This window comes from Acromyrmex echinatior, chromosome 16, assembly GCF_024713525.1.
Source record: "Acromyrmex echinatior isolate Ae372 chromosome 16, ASM2471352v2, whole genome shotgun sequence".
NCBI classification, from domain to species: Eukaryota; Metazoa; Arthropoda; class Insecta; order Hymenoptera; family Formicidae; genus Acromyrmex; species Acromyrmex echinatior.
Genome location: NC_141867.1, coordinates 6,985,938 through 7,006,752, shown reverse-complemented (window position 1 = coordinate 7,006,752; position 20,815 = coordinate 6,985,938). Strand labels below are relative to the sequence as shown.

Below are 20,815 nucleotides of genomic sequence, written 5' to 3'. Positions count from 1 at the left end.
AAAAAATTTCATGTAATATCAACTAGAAGAATTGCAGCGTTAAATCTTTAGACTATATTACAACGGATATAAATTTCTTATGCACCGAAATAATTAAGCACTAAGATACAGTTCATACTGTGTAAGTTTTCGTTACTAATTTTTATTTATAGTACAATAAAAAAAGAAAATAATATAGGGTAACTCCGGTATAACGTCGCACCTATCAAAAACTTAATTTATTAAGTATTATTTAAAATGTTTAAAGTTTATATGGCGCTACTTAACAGTGACAATTCAATTCATAATAATTTCATTAATATTAACAGTAAAAAACTGAAATCATAACACAATACTAATATAACATAGTAGTTACAGAAAAATTACCCCCACTCCTTCTATTTTTTCTGACTTCTGCAGCGTTAATCCCAGCGCGGCGTATTTGTCGGAGTTACCCTATATATAATTCACTGATACAAAATATTTTGAACTTTTTCAATGCAGTTCAGATAATAGGTCAATAATATCTTTCATTTAACACTTCCTCATTTCTGATATAACTGATATAACTAAATGTGACTAATGTAGATAAGCAATCTAGATCTCTTAATCAACAAGCTGAAGTTTCTATTGAAAAGTCAGACGTTTGACATCAGTGAATCACCAATTCCGCTGTCATTCGGTCGCATTCCGATGACGACGATGATCTTACAACGAAGAACATCTTGGGTCTCGTACCGATTCTCGTATACGCGTTTAAGGTTTCCCCTTGCCCCTATCCGCCTTCATGCAGCATCAGAAGACGCCTCGTGTGCTGCTCGCGCGAGATAAGGTCGCTCTGGCCTCTTAATTGCTCATTTCCTGTCTAGAAGGCTCTTTTGCCTCGCTTCGTCTTTGATCCCAGTCTACATTAAGCTTCTAGACGTATAGAGTATTCTTGATATCGAGAGAACAGAAATATTGAACGATAATAATATATTATGAACTATATTAGAGGAAGGTCACCGATATTGACATAGCACTTTATGTTTGGACAATATTTCTTAAACAAAACCTCAAAATAAAACTTTAGAAACGTAAATACAAATTAGGAAGTGTTCGTTTTCTACCGGATAATATAACAGTTTTTATAATACTTTTTGCAATTTTGCAATAATTAACTTTTTCTTGAGCTAAGCACAAAGCGTCTGACAAATTTAAAAGACTAGAAACCTACAGATTTGCAATAAGACAAATTATCGTTCTGTTGGCTAAATTGTATCCGACATTTTAAATTTTAAAATTCTGACTAAATTCGTTATCAGCGACAAAAAAGTCTTTGATTCAAAGTATGAAAAAATCGATCCTATAAAGCGTTCAGTGCTTACCTACTAAAAAACATAAAGTCTCGCAATTATAAATATTTAACCTTTTTGGAAAACATACATATGCACTTCTGTAGATTTTTTATGAGGAATCTGAATCTATTGGCATCAACGGATATTCTTGTTAAGATAAAATAAATTGCGTAAATTGCAATTACGCTATCCTCACAAAACTGGTTCAATCGCGTGCCAAAGTCACATGACGAACTTTTGAGACAATCGCGCAAATATAGTTACGAGATCACGTCCGTAAATACAGGTATTATGAAACGATGAGTAACGCGTTTCCAGCACAACCTCCAATTTCGTTCCTCTTCCCTGTCCCAGACGATCCCCAGTTATTATCATGCAAGCCCATCGGACTTCCGATAATCCACCCTCTCGATAGCCCTCTTCGAATCAGGGGGTCGACGCTCATCAACATAGAGATCTCTCGGTGGACAATGATTTAGCAATTCCGTTCGAGGGGGATTTGCGTAATTTTGGAACACGTGGACATAATGAGATGTATTAATAACCGTGTGTGTGCACATATGCATACGATACTTTCCTCGAAGCATAACGAAAGTTTTTCGATGTAATAATTGCTGATGTGGATAAAATATACACGATATCGCCACATGCACAATATACTTTTTGTTATTACAATTTTCATGCTATATATACGGACAATTTATAGCGTATTTATTTTCATCTTTATCTATCACTTCGGAATTATAATTATATCTGTTATTGGTTGTTTGTATTAAACTTGATGTGTTATCATCCATATATGTAAATTATAAACTTGGTGTTTTATCATTCCTAGAACAAAATTAATTTCGAAAGATTTACGAAGTCACGGTAAAATGCGATGAAACTCGTATATTGTCTAGGTCTAGTGGTTATCATCAAGAAGCACTAGCTATCGAGGCTCTTGAGATTTAATAAAGCGGAAGATAAGCGTCGGATCAATGTGTTGTTTTCGTTGCGGCATGTATAAATAAAGTCAATAAATCATGGCGAATATAACGGGAAATATATTACTCAATTACATCTCAACTGAAAGCTAATTAATTTCAAGAATATACGATAAGTGTTCATTATTTCTTTCCAAAAGAGATATATATATATGATTTTACTTTTTTATATTTAAAATATCTTATTGTGAATCTGATCAGGGTAAATGTTGAAAATTATTCGCGAGAATAAAATAGAAATATATCTAATTTATTTCTCATTGAAAGTGACAATCGTTAAATCTACAATATATTGTTGTTTGATTGACAGTAATAAAATAATGTCCTTAAGAAAAAATTATGCTGTCAAAAATGAATAGGATTCAGAATGAAGTTAATCTGTGATCATAAAGTTACATAAGTAAAAATAGTTAAAATATTATAAAAGTTAATAAATTAATAAAATAAAAACTATATCCAACAAAAATACTACAGAAATAAAAATAAAACAAACGGTGTAAGATGTACAATAACTGACATTATATCAAAGATCTTTTGTGCAAAAATCTCAATGATTGAAGCAACTTCTTGACAATAGTTATATCGAGAGTTACATAAAAAGATCAAGCCATAAACTGTTTATAGAAATGATAAATGGTTACAGAAATGATATAATGCTTTACAGATCTGACTTCTTTATATTGAAATATACTATCCAGCCATTTTCAGTGTCTTTCATTAAATTGATTTTATCTTTTATGTAAAGTATTATTTTAGAAAGATTACGAATTATTAATATTTTGCAATAATTAATTTCAATTTAAGATTTTTGAATTTTCCTAATCAAACGTATAATTCAATAGTGTCTTCAATGATTACAGAATTTTTAGGAGGATCCAATTTAAAATGATTTCTATGTTTTAATTCTAACAATTATCTTTTTCTTTGTTTAATTTTCGAAGATCAAGACATTATATCCTATGTGCATTCTATTGCTCACTGTTGACACTTTAAAAGGATGCGATAAATGAGTCATTTCCATAACATTAATCTTACGACAATAAAAAGAAAAGAGAAATCGTCCAGATTATACTGAATCTAAAATTTTGCTCTTGGATAATTTGCATAACGTTCTACCGACATGATAAGAAACGAGTTACGGAGATAGTCATTTTGTATCCGTGATGTTGTATTTATGTCCTAATTATCCTTTCGAGGATCAGTGACTTTAATGAGGCGCGTATCTCTGATGAACACGCGGCTATCTCCAATACTCTTACTTTTTTTTCTTTCCTGTACAAAGTGAGTAAATGCTGTTAAATGCTTCGCGAACTAATTGTGAAGTAATATGAAATCACATTTCTGATATAAATTTATTTAAAAAAAGACACACACACACACACACACACACATTTGTATTAGTTTAACATACAATTTTGATCAAAAGTGACGCATTTAGGTAACGTACTTACATAAACGGTCTTACTTCTAATCTTATTATTGTAATAAAAATCTTCCATGAATCATAATCAATTTGAATCATTTTTAACATTAATTGAAAGATTCGTAGCATACATTGCTTTTCACGTTTGATATCTTGTTCTTAATCCATCGATTTATATCTATCGTAATATATACTTAATATTGCTTAGTATGTTAGACGAGTGTTTCGTGAAAGGACTAGGTATCCATAAGTCACGTTTATAAACCGCTGTGACTGGGCATTCATTTCCATAACTGTACTCGCCACTTCGACGCGATGATCCGGTAATTCTCCGAGCGAAACGTCGGCAAGGTATAAGAAATGGAAAAGATCAAGCGGATCAACCGTTAATGACATAATTTTTTTCATTAGAGAGTAATGGCATTTACTCAATTATAATTCAGTTGCCACGATACATTCTGCATATCAATATTAACAATATTAACTTACTTCACAGATATGTTTGTAGCAAACCATGTATGCGATTGCAAAATGCTGCAGATTTTTTTCTTTTTAATATCTTTCTTATTTAATATTGCATTCAATTGCACGTAAAATACAATACATTGTTTATGCAGAAACATTTGTGTTCTTTTATATTTTGGTGTTAGTATCTTTACTTCCTGTGTGATGAAAAATGATATCCTAGTATATAAATTAAAATAATATTATAGTTTACAAGATGTAATAAAATTATCTATTAATTACCTAGGTGTGATTGTGTATAATTTAGCAAACAAGATAAAATAATTAAGAGAAAGTATCGCCTTTGTAGTCGTTTATTAAACCGTTGCAGAAACCATACATAAAAACGATATCAGCGTATTCAACGTTTATTGCAACAGGAGTAATTCACTCGATGGCTTCTGATGAGTTTATAACTGACGAATTTATAGGAAAAAAGCAAAAATTTAAATAAAGTTTTCACCAGAAAACAGAATAATTCAATATTTATGATAGTATTATAAATTATAAATAAAAATATTCCTCAAAAAATTGTCAAATTAGAAGCATTATTACGGGAAACGCGATACAGTATTTTGATTCATTGCTAGACGAGGGAAAAGCTAGAAAGAAAGTAGAAGAGAGAAAACTACAATACGAGTGACTATGGCATGGCAGCTGCAACATGTGCAGACATATACAAGAAGGACAAGACGAAAGCAAAGAGAAGAGGAGTGTAAAAACGAGATGAGAGAAAAGGAGAGGAGAGGAAAGGAAAGAGAGAGAACGGAGTCTGAGATATCGCGAACACACAGTTACTTGTTCTCGACTTACGTGTTAATATACGGGGTGTGCCATATTTACTTCGTTATCACTTTAAATGCGGGGTTGATTTTGTTGAACAGAATTATCTTTAGCAAAAATTTACAGAGGTTCGGCTATTCCATTTTGATGTACTAAATTAATGCAATTTAATTTTCAACTTTAATATCTTAATAATTAAGCTTGAACTGAAATGTTATTCGATATGTTAAATAAAAGATAATTTAATATGTAAGATATAATATCAATTGTATGTATTTATAAGCGAGCATTTAATTAAGTATGATAAAAAATAAAAAAATAAATGTGCAAAGCACGTCTGTGATACAAAAGATAAGAAAAGTCTTAAATACATTTCTTTTTTTTTTTAAGATATCTTAAATTCGGTAACTGTCTTTATAAACAAAAATTCGGAACTTCTATTGCAAAAGATGAATGAATACGAGACATTCTGTAGACGAGTGATCTTTCTATCCGGTACAGACATAAATTCGTTGAGAAAATATTCGCGAATGCTATTTCAAACGCTAATATGCAATACTAGGCAGGCACTGTAAACATCGAATCCACTTAGAAATTAATGAAGCGTAAAAGGAAAAAAAATCTGTGCAAGAACGCATTATATGTCGTAATCAATCGCGACATTAAGATTGCATTTACGGAGGATAATGTCCCAATGCCCTCATTCGAATATACATATACTTACATAACTTATTGCAACATAGAAAAAAAAAGATATCCATTATGTGTATTTAAATCATAAACCTAGATTTTATAGCTAATGTTTTTTAAAATAGGAATTGATTGTATTTTATATGTCTATTACATCTATATTTTTAACGATGCAAATACAAATAATATAAACCATAAAAATTGTAATCTTGAGTATGTAAAAAAATAATAGCAGAAAAAAATTAGCACTTCTAAAACAAATATATAAATTTTTAGAGGACAAATATATACATTTTTAATGAATTATTTAGGAAATTTAAAATATATAACATACATATATATATATATATATATATATATATATATATATATATATTACGTTTTGTACCTAACTTTATCCATTTTCTCCCTAGGTAATAAATATTCCATGTGAAATTGTTTGCGAAAATTACATTCATGTAATCGTGTCATCTCGGATCACGAAGCAGAATGATGTTTGCCTTTATACCTGCGCGCACCCCTAGGGATCACCCCTTTTGCTTCATTCTCGAGCCCCTTTCTGCTACTAAATCAGTATCAGAAGTGACAGCTTCACGGTTTCCATACTTCTCAATTTCTTGCACACATTCAACGTGTCATTTAATTATAATAATTAGCAAAATTTCAGTGATATTAATAAAATCTACATTTTGTGTTCCTATATTGATTTGACGGAGAAAAATGATTTTGCTAAAATATAAATTTTAATAGAATATAATTAACCGACAGATTATTATTTGATTAAATTAATAGACATTAACACACATATATATATAGTGAATGTAAAAAGTATTCGTACAAGGAATTTTTTTAATAAAAAAACCTAACCTTATTTGTAGAAAATAAACATTAATCAGCAATTTTGTACAATTAATACATTCTATTTTAACCTAAACAAACAAGTTTCATGTATTCGTAATTTTAGAAGTTAAATTTCTCTGTATAAATACTTTTTGAGCGTTCAAACAATACAATTTTTAATTTTCGCTTATTTTTAATATAATATATTTTCTATAATTAATATATATCTTTGATATATTTTGAAAGACATACAGTTTATTTTATTTTTTTTGAATAAATTGTTAATTATCCAACAAGAAATGGCCGTTAATTAGGCGTTGAATCAACATCGAATTGGTGTCGAAATCATCGTATCGATATTGATTCGACATCAATTCGATGACTCGGATATCGTTTACTTTTTAAAAATGTTTTTTTTTTAATGATTTCTTTGCACGAATTTTTTTTTACACTCACTGTATATTATCATTTGTAGAACATAATTTTTACATGTGTATTTCTCTTCCCCCCCCCCCTCTCTCTCTTCTATGACTTTATAACATGATATAACTTTATAATATGATAAAATTGTAATACGCATAATTCACTCAAACTATCACTTTTTTCTTAGTTTAATTTTTTGTAGCTCTATTAAATATTTTGAAAATCATTCATTGATTAATTTTCTTCTTTCTTTGTTCGAGAAAAATTTAAACCATTTAATTAAATTTATAGTATCTTTTCAGACTCGTGATTGAATATGTTAATGTTGAATTATGTTAATACTAACGATTACATGTTGCGGTCTACGATACTGGCAATAAAAAGGATAATAATTCATTCTCTTGGCGAACATTTGTAAAGCATTCATTCGTGCACTCTGATGAGAAATAAAACACACAGATAGCTTTTAGTTGTTATCTTTGTCACATACCGGCAACGGTAATCGGATACCGAAAATCTCTAAGGGGTTGTTTAGAATCCTCTATATGTATATGTAGCTGTGTAAATAGTTGAAGTACAGGACTACGTGCTAATGAATATTTATGACGACGTACTGCGAATTATTCTAATTCCATTCGCGGTGAATGTGCCGGGTATGTATTTCACCGTATCATCGCCTTGTGGACATAATGGCTTAAATGACGACTTTCGCTTTGGATCGAACTTGCAAATATGCCAGATCACGCAACAATCGTGAGCGACGTTTCCCCAGCGATTTGCGTGTCGCATTTATCTTCACGCATGTTTTAAAGATCGAGCAAAGTTATTCCTATCCGCGGGCAAATCGCGCGAGTCGAGACTGCACGTAAATCGATCGTACATATACTATATAAACGAGGAAGTTTAATGGAGTATCGATCATTTCGTCCATTCGGTGTCGAGTATCTCTCTGGTATTTTTTCCTAAACATGATTACATGTCATAATGTCTGATTTACGTATGCAAAATACCACTGTAAAATCACATATTCGTATTTAGTTACACGGTCGTATATAAAATGTTACTCAAGCATATAGAGATTCCAAGCGAAAATATAATAGTATCCAATATCAGTCATTAAAAAAAAAATGCACAAGAGCAAAGATAGATAATTGTTTCTTGTAGTTTCTTACAGAATATGAATAGAATATCGTTTTAAATTGCTCTACGTCAAAATTTTGAGAAATTTGCGGTTAAAGTAGCAAAAAAAAGGATTCTTTTAATATGAACGTATATACAAATCGAACTCTAATATTAACTCTTACAATGCAAGGTACAATTTGGTGCCAAACATGCACAGAAAAAAACACAGCTGAAAACTTCACTGATTCAGCAAATCTATAGTCGTAATATACAGACAGTCAATTTTCTATGTTAAAATAGCAAAATTGACAGCTGAATAACTTTAGCGATTTGTTAAACCATCAAATCTTCTTAGTTGTTGAATTCGATGTTGAATTCGCGTAAATTATAGGTTTGCTGTACCACCCAATTAATTTTTTTTCCGTATGGATCACTAGAATCCGTCCATTTTTTCACCTATTCAGAATGGTACAAAAAATTTTTAAAAATTCACCAACATACTTTCTAAAATAAATATTAACACTTCATTTTGGAAAATAATAAAGTGTAGTATAATTTATAATTACCGAAAGACACAAAGAAACTTGCACGAACAGGAATCGGTCGGTTACTAATAATTTGTGAGGTAAGGGTTAAAGAATAGAAATAGAAATAAATTGGCAATGAGAGTGAAGCGCGATAATTGGAATGCAACAAATCCTTTATTGTGTTTTACTTTGATTTATTTTGGAATCCAAACGTTTCGGCTTCATCCCGAGCTATCATCAGTGGTTAAAATTGATTGATAAATTACATAATGCATGTAATTATTGTCTCAACTCCAAATTAGAATATTATTGTTTACGTCTTTCACAATGATTGCAAGATCAAATGATTTTTTAAATCCTGCAACGAGACGATACCCATCAATATCATTATTCTATCATAATTGTGAATATTTATAATATAATAATTTGAATGAAAAGTCTCACGACTACACTAGCTACAACCTATCGTCAATGCACCGCGCGAAGATGCAATTTTGGTGAATTCGCGATGGATCGTGAAACGCATCGTCATTCTTCTCGTACATGGAGAGTGCACAATGTCGTTAAAAGTTAGAGTATGCCCGTTACACGGCCCAGCCTGACTCTTTCCTCTCTCTCTTTCTCTTTCTCTCTTTCACTTGCGAATTGCGCGCGCGAGTGCAGCCGTGTAACGAGCTGTAATCTCAAGCGGTAATTTACGAAATGACAGTCCATAAATATTTCGTCCGTAAATTATGATTATGGGTTTGATCGACTCGTGCTCTCCCTCTCCTCCAGCCGGAGTCTTCTTTTTCCGCTTTCGTACGATCATTGTATGCCGTAACTGTAACCACGGCCGCTGCGTCGCTCGACTTTTCGCTAAAGAGTATCGCTAAAAGAGAACGGACACCATTTGACGGAAATCGGAACGCGAGACGCGGATACGTGCGTTTAAATCCACCGTGAATGCGCGAACTGGAACGAGGTCCGCGCGATAGAGAAAAGCGACGAGAAGACGCTTCATGCTCATCGTGAGATATCGCGCGTAATCGGACGTGAAGATTTGCCTCGAGATTTTCTATTAACCTTCGTAATTATTCTTTGTAATCGGAAGACTCCTCGGTAACAAACTTTATGCCGCGCACGCGAAAATCACTGGCAGATTCACGAAGGATGAACATAAAAACCCTCCTTGGACTCCTTTTTTGAAAATATTTGTAACAAAATGTTATATTTTTAATGTTTCTAAAATGCTTAATTACAATTTTGATATTCTAAAAATACTTTTTAATTTAAGAAACTCCTAGATATAAAAAACTATTCTATTATATTACAATCAAATGAATAAAGAAAAAACCTATAAGAGCTGACACAGTTTTCGTGTGTAAAAAATATAATAATATATAATATATAATAATATATTTATATTATAATAATATATAATAATATATTTATTATAATATAATCAAAGGCTACAGTTATAAACAATAAGAGTCGTAACAAGGAACATATAAGTCTAGTGCTAAAATTTTTGCCTAATTTTTCTTTATTTCAAAAAATAATATATATTTATAAGAGTCGTAACAAGAAACATATAAGCCTGGATGTCTTTGCCTAATTTTTGTTTATTTCAAAAATAATATATTTATAACGTTTTCGATCATTTATCTGGTCATCTTCAGTATAAATTACTTGCCATCAATAATTTGACATTCGTCATAATCAGTTACAATATATTCTAATATATATTTATTATATTCTAATTTCCTTATTGTGTCGTAAAGAACAATGAAAATGACGGGGAGAACGATTTTATAATCATAGGACGATTAAAAGAAGCATTGACGACTTGTGAGAATTATAGTCGGTATTGCGACGAAATTGTATTGTAACTGATTACGGCGAATGTCAAATTATTGATGGTAAATAATTTTATGTACTGAAGATGATCAGATAAATGATCGAAAACGTTATAAATATATTATTTTTGAAAGAAACAAAAATTAGGCAAAAACATCCAGACTAGGCTTGTATGTTCCTTGTTACGATTCTTAATGTTTATTAATAAAAATCTAGACATTTCGACCACATTATTTTTGATCATCTTCAGTAACTGACGCAATATAAACTGTACGCTTAAAATGAGTCGCTTGGTAAATTTACAATAATAAAAATGTGTCCAAATTAAAAATCTTAATCTATTAATTCTTCTTTTGTGTTAATATAATTTTAAATATAAATTTATGTGCGAATTACACATTTAAATAAAATCTTTCAATGTAATAATTTAAGTAACAATTTAATATTCTATCCTTTCGTATTTGACCTTAAAAGAAATTTCTCTTGAGGCGAGCTAATGGCTGTCCCTTTGACAAATTTCTAGATTCGCTAATTTCGAGAACAAGATTTCGACAGAGAAAATGAATCTTTACCGTTTCTTGGAGAGGAGTGTGTAGGACTCCTTGGTCGCGGCGCAGATTCTCATCCGCATTTTACGCACGGCCCTTTTTCGCACTCCGCCCTCGAGAACTGGCATCCAGACGACGAGCTCTCCTCCTTCACCACCACCAACAACACTATTTTTTCCTCCACCTTCTCGGCGATGGACGATCGCCGCGATGACACCTTGCCGATCACTTTGCACCACGGGCGTGTTCTCCGCCCTTCGAAGACGACGCGGCGGATCTCGCATTCGATTCACGTCACGATCGGCATGGTGCGATTAATCCTCCTTCTTCGTCTCCTTCTCTCTCACTGAATACACGTACGAAGAGAGAAAGCGAGGGATGCGAACGTGCACAATAATTATTTCGTCCGCCCGGCCGATTTTTCCGCAGTCGCGACGCGCGCGGGTGAATTATAATTTACAATCGATGAGCTCCTCCCCGTTGCTGTCCTCCCTTATCTCGAGGTCGCCCTCCACCGCTCGATGATTCTCGCGATGATTCTCTCTCTCTCTCTCTCTCTCTCTCTCTCTCTCTCTCTCTCTCTCTCTCTCTCTCTCTCTCTCTCTCTCTCTCTCTGTCTGTCTCTCTCTTCTTTTACTCAACAAATCTCCGGTTCGCCTCTAGTCTATTCGATAACTATTATAGAGATAAGAGCGTTCTCTGCGTGCATGCATGGCCTGCAGGCCCGAAAGCGTTCAATTGATCGATAGCCTCTCGCTGGATTTGCCTACTTTTTGGTGCACGTAGATCGATAAGAAGCACGTGAGATCGTTATCGTTAGAAAATAAGACGGATCCCGTGCAAGACACCGATCTGATTGCCCCGATAATTCGCTTCGGTTCAATAACTCCGGTTATTTGCTACTTGCTATTTGAATTCACAGCGAATTGTGAAGATATTGATTTTTATCATTAATTGTAAAACCTCGTAATCCGATATTTCGCTCCGGTAATTCGCTTCGGGTTCAATAACTCTGATTATTTGCTACTTGCTGTTTGAATTTATAGCAAATTTGTGAAGATATTGACTTTTATTACTTATTGTAAAACCTCTCATAATCCGTTGTCGATAAATGTTTTTAATTTGAAATTAGAAATTAAAAGAAATCTTAGTTTTGTTGAATGAAAAAATTTTGCAAATTGATCTTATTAATATAAGATTATTTAAAGAAAAAGAGAAGATATTTTTAAAAATTTCAAATGACTTTAAATTAATTGAAGTTTTCAAACTGTTTTCTGACTTTTTTCTAGTTTTACACTTTCTTTATGCTTTATATAACGCAATAATATTGTAGAATTTCATCGATTTATTTTAGTGTGTCTCTTATTCTTTTGTTTCTTTAGAACAAGACTTTCTAATTCTTGATCTATAAGTAGCAGTGACAAGTAAGTAACATTTTAAAGTTACATAGCAATTACAACATAGTAACAAAATAATATATCGAATACAAGAAAAGTATCTATGTCAATAATAATGGTTCATTGGGGTTTGAATAAAAGTTTGAATTTTCATTCTCTTCGCTGCCCAAACAAAATGATACTTTCTTATTTAAAGGTAAACAAATGAAATTCAATATTTTCTCTATCACTCGTTTTAAATGACACCTATATTTATGTGACAGCTGCAAGAACTTTAAATTCACTTAAAATAGTCACCCTTCTTTGAAATAATCTTGTAATTAAACAACGAATCTTGAAACGCGTGGACTTCGGGCATTCAACTCGACGAGTGCTGAATATCGAAGATAACCCGGTGGCAAAAACATCAGATCAAAATCGTAAAGAAACGTAAATAAACTCAGTTTCCAACAAACGGATAAAAGAGGATTGAATTTACTTGCGGAGACCGAAGTTGCTGACACGAACGATTAAAGAGAAGCGAGTAATCCAAGCGAGAAGACAGCACGTTATTATCTGTCGTTCTTTGTATCATTCCAATTTTTCCAGGAAGCGAAAGAGACTCTTGATCGAACGTAGACCTTCGGTTCGCGCAGTCTCGAAATCGATTCGCGATCGAATGCTAGTAGTTAAACATCAGTGGAACGCGATGACAAGTAGCTGATTAGCGATTCAATTAACCATCTACGCGTCAATATCGCACATTGATGGAGACAGAAGCTACAAATCGAAGAGGAATTGGAAGCAGTAACTAACGTCGGTGTTATCGACACACTGTTATCAGTTTCGCCCACTGTCTTTGTTCGCTCGCGGAGCTACGATACGTAGCAAGAAATCCGATTCGAAATCGACGTTTGTGACGAAACACTCGACAATCTATAGACATCTATACAATTACGCCGAAATACATTTATCGAAATCGCGCACTAGAAACACACAATCGTATATATTTGCAGAAAAACTGATCGTACATAGTTTTCTACCCAATGTCATCACCGTCAGATCGAAAAGCAAAGCGTGATAACCAAAGTCACATTAGGTATATCGCACGTTTCAACATGCTCCTGGAAAGAAAGACCGGTTCACACACGTCGATCCTATTTTCCGGGGAACTCGTAACCACGCAACATTGTCTCGCGCATAACTATCAATTTGGTACGCGTCGCTGCGAGAGATATCGAGAGTAACGCTGGAGGTACGACGACCGATACGATCGCGGCTGAGAGCGAGATCGGCAAGAGATCGACGAGAGATCGGCGCGGCGGTGAAGAGCACGTGTACACGATCGGCCCGTTGAAGCGAGTGTGAGAGCACGAGGAGGCATGCGTGACGCGCGTACCCCTCTGTGCGTCGTAAGACCCCGGTGGTGACCGCCGGAGGGGGTAAACGAGAAGCGGCCGGCGATTTGCGTCGCTGGAGGGGAGGTCAAGTCGACGGTCCCCGAGAAGGGGGCCGGGAGAGGGAGAGTAACGTAACCCCTCTCCTCTCCCACCCTCGTCGTCCTCGCATAACGAGTCTCGCCTACTTCCTTCCTTCTCTGTCTCTCGATTTACTGTGTAATCGAGTGTATGTGCGCGCCTTCTTAGCTTTTTCTTCTTCGCGACGTTTTCTCTTCGCCTTCGAACGACGGGTACACCTTTATAGCGCACCTACGCTTCTTCTATAGCGATATTACTTCTTCTAGCGAGACTATGTGAATGCCTCGCAGACGCTGTGACGCGTCGTGCACGCTGAATGATCGAGGCTGTATATGTTGCGGATTTGCGTAAAAATCTGATAGACTTGCAAATTCTGATTTTAATAAGACCTTGCATTATACTATTTGTAACGTATGACGCTTTGTATTTTATTACGGTGATTTACCATGATTTTTAAATAATTTTCAAACATACTGAATAACTCCTTATATATATGTGTGTGTGTATGTCGAGGCAATTCTACAATTGCGCAATCGTAGTTGTAAGTGGTAGTCGTAAAAATTCACCAATCACAGCCGAATACGAGAAGAATTTGATTATACGTTGTTAAATTTGTAGTATCAAATTTAACTTAATGTAAGTTGCCACTGTTCAATCATATCGTTATTTTATATTAAAACAATGGTTATATTTGACACTAAACAGTCAAATTGATACGATGATATACTGTCAAATTTAATTATCATTTTAGTAAAAAATAACAATATATTTGTAGTAAGAGCAGTGGCGACTCGCCAGAGTTAAGATTAAGGGTCTCTTTCACCAACCTTGGTTAAGTTAACCGACGGTTACATGGGGCTCATTTAAGCCCAGTTTCACAACTCATTATTACTCATTATTACTGAAAATAAGTTAAACCTCGGTTAAAAATTAACCATGAGTTGTGAAACTAGGTCTAATACCCGTTTCTACCAACGTAGATTAATTTTAATCTCTTCAACTTACTCTTTGTCTTTTTCTAGTTCTAAAGATTAGAAAAAGACGAAGAGTAAGTTGTGAACCGAGATTAAAGTTAATCTACGGAAATGAGCATAAATGAGTCTCATGTAACCGTCGGTTAACTTAATCGAGGTTGGTGAAAGAGACCCTATTTGATACTATAGATTTAACAGTGTGATTAGTCAATTCTTACAACCATTTACACTTACGCAATTGCAGAATAAACTTTAGCGTTATTTGTATCATTCTTTGTCATTCATTAGATGTAAAATAAGGATAGACTGATACTCTAACAGCGCCTCTCTGAACACAGCCTATCTAACAGACTCCATGATTTTATTTTGTACAAAAGTAGCACCATCTTAGCAGCTCATGTATGCGTCTGTGTGTGCGTGTGTATGTGTGAAAAGACGTGCCTTACGAAAAATATATTTTACGCGAGACTCTATCCGTTTCTTGAATTTCTCATGAGTTGAACATAGAATACTTTCCAGCAAGAGACACAGCTAACAGTGTAATACAGTAAATTATTTGATCTGTTGTTCTTCTTTTTACCTAAACTTCTTGTACGATTTACTTTTTTTTTTCTCTTCAACGTAGAGAAGAAACGTGAACAGTGCAAGAATTTTAGCTAAAAAGAACAGATTTATTACATCCTTGTTGTTCGTCTATTATATTAACAAAGATGAAATGATCAACCAGGTGTGTTACATTGTGTCGCTTGCTGGAAAGCACCGATAGATTCACACTTACGTCGATTAAATCCTATAGTTAAACCTTAGTAGCCTTTTCGAAGGGAACGCGAAGCAAGGGGTGCTTTCTCTTCAATCTTGTGCGATCTTTTTTTCCATGACATTTTTTTAACGGACACAGATCGATTGACGACTGGCCCAATACATTCGTATTTACGAAAGCGATCGCGGAGGACATGATGTTGCGATACGGCAGCAGAATGCTGATACGCATCGTACGATCGATACTATCGTAAATTCAACCTAGACTGAGTCAATCATAGGTTGGGTCGACAGGGTCCATTGGCCTCCTGGTCAGTTCAAGTCTCAGCCTATTGCGAACGACATTGTCCATTGACAAAAACCTCGATTTCGTACCGGCCGATTACGTGACGTCGCCGCCTGAGAGCACAAGATGAGTCCATTAATCTACTTATAAACGAATGCTGCTTTTTTATTAAGACGACTGTGCGACGCGGATTAGCAATCGAGCAATGCTAATGAGTGTACAAATAGAAAGGATTTAAGTCAGTTAATATTGAAATAATCTCTATACGAATAACGATATTAATAAGTTTATTAAGAAAAATATTCTAGTCAAATTTACTTTTCGCGTGCAATCTCAGAAATTAATCATTAAATTTTCCTCAAAACTATACAACGTGCAGATTAGTTTTATGCATAATGCATACGGGAACCTTTTAATATTTTTTTAAATCTTAATCGATACGGAATTTAAGGATGACAGTCTTTTGCAACACTAATTCAGCTTTTTCTTAACGAATTAAAATTGAAATAAACATTGAATTTGTTGGTAGGAATATAAAAAAAATTAAAGTAGAGAAACAGATATCGTATCGAACGTAGAAAGGATATTAATGTATAATTATGTTATTCAGTTCAGAGGTCGATAATTTGGGATACGTTTTGAAAACCTGCTCATAAATCAAAGATACTGAAGGGACGTAAATATTATATAATATAACTATCATGCACGTTTTAAGACAATAAACTATAGATGTACAAGATTTTAATGTGTTTATTCTATTTGTTGCATTGTTATCCACAGTTATGGTAGATGAGGCAACCATGTATCTCATTGGCCGAGATTCAAAAGGTCAAGTATTTTTTTTCTTTTTTTTCTTTCAGATACATTTTACAGATTGTTAAGATATTCCTCGAATAATCCACTATCGCAAAATGCGCAGGCCACAAAGATGAAAGTAGATAAATAGATAAATATTAGATGTAACGTTTATTAAATTTTGTAATCTTCTTGAAAAATCATAATTTTCAAAGAAACATAATTGGTAACATAATTAATCTAAGATATTTAAGAAAATGTTTTTTTGAAAAACTTAAATGTTCTATATCTTGGAAACTATGTTTCTTAAATCTAAGACTTTTAATTATTATTAAAATTTTATTAAGACTTCTTTAAGACTTGAAATGATCCAAGGAATCACCTAAAGTTATGGTTTAAAATACAACTTATATAATCGAGATATATATATATAACATGTATGCAAATGTAAGTTCTTCCTAATATTTAAAAAATTAAAAGGTATAATTTGTATTTATATAAATATTTTCCTGTTGAATAAAATAAAATACTATAAATAAATATTATCGATTAAATCAGATATCATATCAGTAGCTTCGAGAGACATTGCATAATTTTAAATAATTGATCTTTTTTTTTATTTATTTATTTTAAATATTAAATTGTTGTTCGAGGCTTTTAATACTCAAAATAAATAATTCTCAGTATTAAATTGAATTTCATATAAAGGAGTATAAAATACGTGAGCAACGATTCTAACTATAGACGATGTGCAATTGCCAGTCAGAGAAAGTAGAGAAATTCGGAAAGAACGGAAAATGAACGTTACATCGTATAGGATGGGAGCGGTGATTTATCGGTGATAGATTTCGCCAGTGATCCCAAACGAGTGCCATAATGCGGAGGGTATCGCATACCTGTGATACTCGAGCATATGTGCCGTTCATAAAGCATGCCGGCAACAATGCAACCTCTTCGATCTGATTGCTATTGTTCCAGAGTGCAGGAGAGCAAATGGAACGTCAACGACTATGAAACACTACGGGATAGGGCGATAGATATTTAGGAATGTATAATCGCTTACGTAACATCGCTTTTATTCAATTGAACTTGAGGTGCACTTTATTACTCATTAGACGCCAATAGTTTGTCGTAAGATGGAATGTAGCGAATGCAAATCTATTCAAATGAACATGAAACAATTTCTTAACGATATAAAACCAACAATACGAAATCGTGTTAAAATATAAATATCTAGCTGATAGTGATTACCAAATCATGAAAAAGTGATAACCAACTATTAATTTATATTGTTCCAATATTATTATGTTAATTTCTTTTATTTCTGAATCGTTACTACCATTTATTTACATTTTTTTACTTTGCAATCTTATAATTATTTATTTCGAAATAAAATATCTGTTATATTTTTTCATTCGTCCAAATAGATCGCTGCGCTTCACCTTATTTATTAATTAGCAATTTTATCATGATTAGAATCGACAATTCCGTAGCAAATGGTGCATTATTCCGCATCTCGCGTTTCGGAAAAACAAACAGTGCACCCGTTAAAGCAGCTGCTGTATGTTGCACCGTCTAAAGTGTTCTAGATATCCTCAAGTAAGAGATTAGATAACATAGTTTAGATAACATCTAATTGGTCCGCCATATTTTTCAAGACGTTTAAAATAGATCTATCTAGCTATCTCGTTCTATATTAAATAAGTCCCGAAAAATATGACAGACTAAACGTCATGTATATCATATGTCTAACCTCTTACTTGAGGATCTCTAGCACCGTCTACCTACACGCGCCAAGAGTTTGATCATCTATCTATCTACCTATTTACCTATCTATTTATTTACCTATTTACCTACCTACCTACCTACCTACTCACCTACTCACGTAAATCCATTTGCACGGTCTGTCCCGTTTCCATGGTGTTTTGCGTCCCGCTGCTCCGAGGCATGTTTCTCGCGCACCGAACATTAAGGCCCCAGTTTTGCAAAATTATACAAACTGTTATACGTACACGGTGAGCTAGATTCTCGATTCGTTACAGGTACGCGAGAAAGAAAACCGATTATGTTTCACTGTCGTCACAAATAAACTGAGAATGATTTTCGAATCGAGTACGAGAAAATTAAATCGCCTCGAATTCCCGCTGATAACGAAAGATATGATCGATATTCCATCGACGGAGTCCGATGAGAAATAAAAACAGATTTTCTACGGTGAGAGAAATGCAACCGGTGAAACAGATCGTGTCGGATATTAATCAGTACGAAGAACAGATTTTAATTGAGCAAAAGTTTCTAGAAAAAGTAATTGACTGGATACAATTCCGAGAAATGTAATATGTAAGATGTTAAAATTATACGCCAAGATTTGGATACGTGATATTGTTGAACTGAAGAGTACGCATCCGAAGACAAAGCACGATTACAGTTGAGTACGCTTATTATCACCGTGATAAAGATGTAGGTGATAAGTGGTGCGAACAAGGAGGTCGTTAATATAAATTAATAATATTTTTTTCCTTAGTATATATAGCATTAATAATAACTGCTGCAAAACGTTGTGTAAAAAGTCATTGACTCTATTATTAAAGGAAAAGAAAAAAGAACGGAAATACAATAGCGGTAGTTGCATAACTTATCATATCGTAAGCATATATTGCGACAATGACTATAGTAGACATGTGGGCGACGTTATTTTTGTATTCCAGCTTGCAAAATTGTCATGTTAAGATAACAATAAAACTCAGAAACATATTCACTAACTAAAGAATAGCTATTCACTAACTAAAAAATGTAATAAGTGATTGCGATTTAAATAAAATTTTAATTTCATTTAATAACAGTTAATTATATATTTATGCTTGCTGATTGCGAACATCGAGAGCGATTCGCAATATTGTACGTTAGGAGATACATCGGAAATAGTTAGGTATGCGATTGCAAATAAACGATAACAACGCACGAATATTCATAATCCTCCCTCGTTTTGGAATGGGAGAGCAAGCGGATAAAAAATGTGGAACAAGAACAAAAAGAGCGAAAAAAGAAGTCGGATTTCCAGTTATGACAGTAATTCTCCACCATTCGTTTTGACAAAGCCTGACGAATCCTAACATCGGAACGAAATCTTCTTCGAAAGAAGGTCGAAAGATTGGCAAGTAATTGAAATAATAAACTCGGCACGTATATTCGGGAATGCAATTGCTGCAAGCTACATTATGAATCCTACCGATAAAAATGTTACTATTATAATAATCACATTATGTTAAATTAATCCTTAAGGGCCGATTGTTCCATCTTTAGATAAACTAGTAGAAATTTACTTATTGGATAAACAAAAGAGTAAAAGAGAAAGTAAGAAAGTAAAACAGTGAGCTGAAGTTTATCAAAAGGTGAAATAACCCAATCTAAGGCAATCTTTTACTCTTTTACTCTTTTATCCAATAAGTAAATTACCACATAGTTTATCTAAAGATGGAACAACCGACTCATAATATAAAAGATTCAATACAAAAGTTTAACAAAGACTTAAGTGGACCATTTCATACAAATACAAAATATTTTTGACTATATATTATCTTCGTTTTGCAATCGATAGGCCGTGTGTGAGCAATGATCACGTGTGTATACGCATGTATATGTGTAATGAAAACCCATATGCGTATATTTCTGCGGAAATGCACGTTCGAGTTAGTCTTAGGCCTGTTTTCACAATATATGCTTACCTAAAGGTTAAAGGTAATCAAGAAATTCATGAATAAATTTCATTGATGAGTCTGTTGATAACCTTTGCCTTAGCGATGTAACAATCGTATGAATTTAGATTATTAAGAATTATTACGAACAATCTTACTGGACCATACATTTGAAAACTCAACAATAAGAAATAGAAATAATGGCCATAAAGGTCAAAGAAAATCTTTAATACTTAAATAATTTAATCTGAATTACATATACTATGAGAGCAAAAAGTATTCGCACAAGGAAATTTTTTATAAAAAAAAGTCTTATTTATAGAAAATAAACATTAATTAATAATTTTATACAATGAATACATTCTGTTCTAACATAAACAATTGAGCTTCGCATGTATTCCTGATATTAGAAACTAAATTTCTCGACTGTACGAATTTTTAAGTATCCAAA

The 20,815-nt window shown here is 33.3% G+C and overlaps 1 protein-coding gene and 1 long non-coding RNA gene across 8 annotated transcripts in view; one reads left to right on the top strand and one right to left on the bottom strand.

Moving 5' to 3' along the window:
• LOC105148994 (rap1 GTPase-activating protein 1) overlaps window positions 1–20,815 on the bottom strand; it is a 118,362-nt gene that overhangs the window by 67,460 nt on the left and 30,087 nt on the right. Inside the window, exons 1-2 of one of the 7 annotated variants that reach the window (XM_011061109.2) lie at window positions 13,194–13,754; window positions 11,026–11,665 (exon numbers count right to left, since the gene is read on the bottom strand). The exons of the other annotated variants lie outside the window; for them this stretch is intronic. Of the exons in view, the coding sequence (XP_011059411.1) occupies window positions 11,026–11,285 (260 nt within the window). The 5' untranslated portion in view covers window positions 11,286–11,665; window positions 13,194–13,754. Of the gene's footprint in view, window positions 1–11,025; window positions 11,666–13,193; window positions 13,755–20,815 lie in introns of those variants that run through there. 7 annotated transcript variants of the gene reach the window in all.
• Window positions 1–20,815, top strand: part of LOC105148988 (uncharacterized) — a 116,364-nt gene that overhangs the window by 73,700 nt on the left and 21,849 nt on the right. The window lies entirely within an intron of this gene.